General features: G+C 64.6%; 2 protein-coding genes across 2 annotated transcripts; both read left to right on the forward strand.

Annotated features, from left to right (window-relative positions):
• Positions 1-33: 33 nt before the first annotated feature.
• MNEG_14106 (hypothetical protein) lies at positions 34-550 on the forward strand (the record flags this gene model as incomplete). Its single annotated transcript, XM_014037421.1, has 2 exons — positions 34-185; positions 403-550. 2 exons carry the CDS (start codon positions 34-36, stop codon positions 548-550), a joined length of 300 nt encoding a protein of 99 aa, XP_013892875.1.
• A 2,077-nt stretch (positions 551-2,627) lies between these two features.
• Positions 2,628-4,787, forward strand: MNEG_14107 (phosphatidate cytidylyltransferase; the record flags this gene model as incomplete). The annotated part of the gene is made up of 5 exons (XM_014037422.1): positions 2,628-2,651; positions 3,210-3,840; positions 4,056-4,123; positions 4,360-4,699; positions 4,783-4,787. The coding sequence occupies 5 exons, from the start codon at positions 2,628-2,630 to the stop codon at positions 4,785-4,787; spliced, it is 1,068 nt and encodes a 355-aa protein (XP_013892876.1).
• Between the last annotated feature and the right edge of the window lie 2 nt (positions 4,788-4,789).

Here is a 4,789-nt window from a genome sequence, read left to right on the forward strand (position 1 = left end):
ACCATCGGCGGCTGGCGCGAGTCCAAGTACCTGATGAGCTACGCCGTCGTGGCGCGCTGCCGCCGCGGCTTCGCGCGCCTAGCACGCGACACGGGTGCTGCGCTCGTCCCCGTCATCGGCGTCGGAGAGACGTACCTCGCCGGCCGCCCCACGCTGTTTGCACGCGTCTTCAAGGCCCTCAAGCCGTGAGCCCCCCGCGCCCTGCAGCGCCAGCCTGGCTCCCCACGCACACGCGCGTCTCCGTTCGGATCCCTCAAGCCAGCCTCCACCGTCCGCTTACATAGGTGCCGATCAACAAACCTCACTCTCCTTGCTTGGCTCCCATTACGCCACGCCCTCACCCTCTGCTCCTACATACCGACCACTGCCCCCGTCCGCGCCGCCCCCATTCCTGCCCCGCAGCTTCCGGCCCTACCCTCTGAAGGTGGTGTTCGGGCAGCCCATCGAGCCGAAGGACGGCGAGACGGCCGACGAGCTGCACACGCGCTACTGCGACGGCCTCCTGGCCCTGGCGAAGCAGCACAACGTGCCCCTGCGCATCGTGGAGTGAGCGCACAGTGCTTGGAGGGGCGCACTGCGCACGGCAGGCGGGGGGAGCAGCGCAGTGCTTGTGGCATCGGGCGCGGGCGCACTCGGCGCGGACCACCCGCGGGTGGTCCGCGCGTCTAATTTGATCCTGTTTGATTTGCGGGATTGCAGCAACGAGGATCGCGGCAACGAGGAATCTTGAAGCCGCCCAGCTTTAGGGTGCGGCAGGCGCCCGAGCAACGCTGGGGTTGGTTTCATGGGCTGTCGGCGCCAGGGCGCAGGCAGAACACGTTGATGTGAGCCGCTGCTCTCTCTGCGTTTGGGGGCCCTGTGGCGCACGCGCGCATCCGCGCTGCGTTCTCATGTGGTTTGCTTAAGACACGGTGTGTGACGCGGCTCCAACGCGATATTCCAACAGCCTGTGTGTGATACTTGTTCAAGGCGCCGGCCGGTTGCAATGCACTGGACGCCATCCACACCTTGCTTGCTTTGATTCCGTGTGTGGCTCGTTCCGCAACCCCTGGGCGCTCGCACCGGTGGTCTCAAAAGCAAGCCGGAGATTCCCAATTTATTTTCTGGTGCAGGGCGCGCCCCATGCGGCATCAAGTGCGAGGTCACCTGTGTGACCCATTGCGCCTCGCTCGCTCCTGGGGGGGGGAGGCTCTTCGTGCACCGCTGGTCGCAACACGCTCGCTCGAGAAGCGCGTGGTGAAGGGAGAGTTTCACACAGGGTTTGACCTGTGAGTTTGACCAGGAGCCCTTGGTGTCGACGCCAACCTCCAAATGTTTTGAGTCGAGGCGCGGTCACCCCCTTATTCTCACTGTGAGGCTGTAGTGATTTCATTTGATGACATCACCACCCATCCCAGCCTCAAGCCTCGGTGTGTGAAGCATGTCGAGCACGCTCCCGGTACTGTGGGTCGACGCGCAACTCGACACAAGTTGTGAGCCTCTGCTGTGCCGGGTGCCGTATCGCCGAGTTTAAGCTTGCGTTTTCGCATCGCGTCCACCCCAAGCACGAGCCCAGTGTCTGAGTATCGGTGCAGCGACCGGCCGCGCGGCGGCGCAACGCAACCCAAGCGTTCAATTTCACGTTTGACATTGGATCCTGCTATGACCGCTGATTTACCAGGCACGGCTCACTATGGCTAAGTGTTGCTCATGCGCGCACGCGTCAACATGCGAGGACATTCTAACTATATGCACTGGTGCTACCTTACCGCGTTTTATTTCGGCGATGCGCAAGGAAGCGGATGGCGCAAACTCGCCCCTCATGCTGCCATGCTCAGTCCCCTGCACGCCATCTGGTGGCGATTTCTATCGCCACCCACTTCCAGCTGCTACACCATACCCACAATGTGCAGTGCACAGCGCATTTCATGAAACAAACACGAGCGCTAGCACATGGCCGTTCGTCCACACGCCAACCCCTGTGGGTGTCCAGCGAGCTTGCAGCCTCGTGTGGGGCTGCAAAGGCTTGCTCAGAGTAGGCGCACCACCGGCAGCGGATACGGCGGTACTGGCGGTGCCCAACGCCGCTGATGCCACCATCCTGCTGGCCGCTCTATTATCCTGACAGCGTCTCTCAAGGGCACGGGCCGCTCTTGCAGGCTGGATGTGATGCGTTCATGTCACCTCGTGTTTGCCAGGGCGCTTGCCTTCACCATGGCTGCTGTCACCTGCCCCACCAATACGCAAGACTGTCGCTATTTGGATAGCATGTGAACATTCACTGCCCAGTGATCTTAGATGACCGTGTAAACTTGAGCTTGGCATCAGAGGCCACGTGAAAGGTGTTTCACGGCAACGGAAGGCAGGGGCTGCCCACGTAGGAGGTGACAGCCCGCAGACTCAGGCGAACACGACGGCGCGGCGCACGGCGCGAGGCGCTCTGAGAATGGGCAAAATGGAATAAATGTTGCGGCACTTGTGGGCCCTACGCATGCAGGTGTTAAAAGTTGTAGTCGTCATTGTGGCGCTGGTTCACTTTGCACAGGATTGCTGTTGGCAGAGCCAGAACCTCATAATAGCTTCATTCAAATCAGCAACAGCACCAAAGCTCGCTTTCTCACGCAAGTGGGGGCCACCACGTGTAGAGCATGAAGTTTGCAGGGGTGAATCAGGTGGTTTGCTGTTCAGTCGCCCCTCAGATGGGGTTGGCGATGATGGTCACCAGGTGTTGGTGTCAGCGGCAGGGAACGCTCTCGACATCAGGGGACTAGAGCGGTACCTGGATCACATACTTCAACACCATCTTGTCCGGTGTGCCACGCAGTGCCCCGGTGGACGATTTTCCCCGCGTTGCTGGATGCTCGGAGGAGGTTGACAGGTCACATTGACAGTATTGAATCTTAAACACAGACCTCTAGCTCCACGGGGCCCGAGGTGTTCGAGCACCTCGGCAGCAGCAGCAAGTTGGCGAGCAGCAGTTCAGGGGACTGCGTATCTCATCAATGCATCCAGCCGCGGCATGGCGTACTGCCGTGGTGCCTGAAGTGCCAGCGAAAGGGGCGGCGGGAGCAGCGACAGGCATGCGCGCGCTCGACCTCCGTTGCGGGCATGCGCGCGCGCATGCTTTGCCACGTCGACCCGCCGGGCAGCCGCAGCTCTTCGCACGGCCGCAGTTGTTGTACACACGCAGCGCGTGGCAGGCCCGCGCGCCGCCGCCCGTTCATGCACAGGCTGGTGTGCAGGCGGCACAGGCGGGCGGCGGCGCGGGCGACAACGGCGACACTGGCAGCAGCGTAGTGCCGGCGGCCGCCGCGGAGGCAGCAGTGGCAACCAGCAGCAGCGACGCCGCGCCCAGCACGGCGCAGCAGCATGCGGCCCCGCCCACCGCGGCGCCCTTGGCAGCAGCGGACGCCTCGGCAGCAGCTGACGCGCCTGCGGCCGCGGCGCCCTCGCGGTCGCCGTCCGCGTCCCCCGAGCCCGGCCAGAGAGGCGGCAGCAACTTTGCGAAGCGCGTCGTGTCGGGTGTGCTGCTGGGCGCCGCCGCCGCGGTCATCATCGCGTACGGCCGCCTGCCGTTTCTCGCGACCACCCTGTTCGTCGTTTACCATGCGACCCGGGAGTACTTTGGCTTCCTGACCAGCAAGGGCATCTCCCAGGGCATGACCCCGCCGCCGCCGTTTGTCAGCGCCGTCACCACGGTGCTGTGCCTCAGCATCGCCGCGCTGACGCACGTGACGGGCATCAAGAGCGGCACGGCGATGTGCGTCGCGGCGTTCCTGCTGCTGGCGGTCAACGTGATCGCCAATCGCAAGCCGACGTTCAGCCAGCTGACAAGCTCGGTGTTTGGCCTCTTCTACTGCGGTGCGCGCACGCGCGTGCGGGAGGGAGAAAGGGGGTGGGAGGGCAAGGGCAGCGGGGCGCGGGGGGATGGGCAGTGGCTCTGCGTCCTGCCGTTGGCTGGCAGGGCGCAGGGCGCGCGCTGGCGGCCGCTCGGCTGGCGTGGCTAGCGCAATTTTTGGTCAGGCAGCAGGTGTTCCGACGCCCCGCGCCGCGCCCTGCTGGTGTGCTGACCGCAGGCTACCTGCCCTGCTTCTGGGTCAAGCTGCGCAACCTGGCGGTGGCCGCTCCTGAAGTGCACATCCCGGTGCGCACGCAAGCTCACCTGGGACGCGGGGTGGCCAGCTGGGCGGGCGCCGAAGTGCTGAGCAATGCGTGCATTGCTCAGCGGCTGCGGAGCATTGTCCCGTGACGCGCCGGGCCCTCCAGCTACCCTTAACACCTTGGCTCGACCCGCCGCGAGGCTGGCCCTGCCCCACATCGCACGGCCTCACCTGCAACTGCCCCTCCCCGTCAACCCTGCCCCGTCCCCCGCCGCGCCAGGCCGTGGCGCAGCTGCTGCCGCCGCTGAGCGTCGGCCTCGTGGCCACGCTGACCACGGTGGCCTGCATCATCGCCGCCGACACGGGCGCGTACTTTGTGGGCAAGAACCTTGGACGCACGAAGCTCACGGACATCAGCCCCAAGAAGACGGTGGAGGGCGCCCTCGGCGGCATGGCCTCGGCCGTCGCGGCGGCGCTCGCGCTGCGCGCCGTGTTTGGCTGGCCGGGGGGCGCGGCGGCGGCGGCGGGGTACGGCGTTCTCATGTTTGTGTCGTCGATATTTGGTGACCTCATCGAGTCGATCATGAAGCGCGAGGCGGGCCTCAAGGTAGGGGTCGTGTGTGTGTGTGTGTGTGTGTGTGTGTGTGTGTGTGTGTGTGTGTGTGTGTGTGTGTGTGCGTGCGCGCGTGTGCACGTGCGTGAGCGTGAGC

Source organism: Monoraphidium neglectum, assembly GCF_000611645.1.
Source record: "Monoraphidium neglectum strain SAG 48.87 unplaced genomic scaffold scaffold04259, whole genome shotgun sequence".
NCBI classification, from domain to species: Eukaryota; Viridiplantae; Chlorophyta; class Chlorophyceae; order Sphaeropleales; family Selenastraceae; genus Monoraphidium; species Monoraphidium neglectum.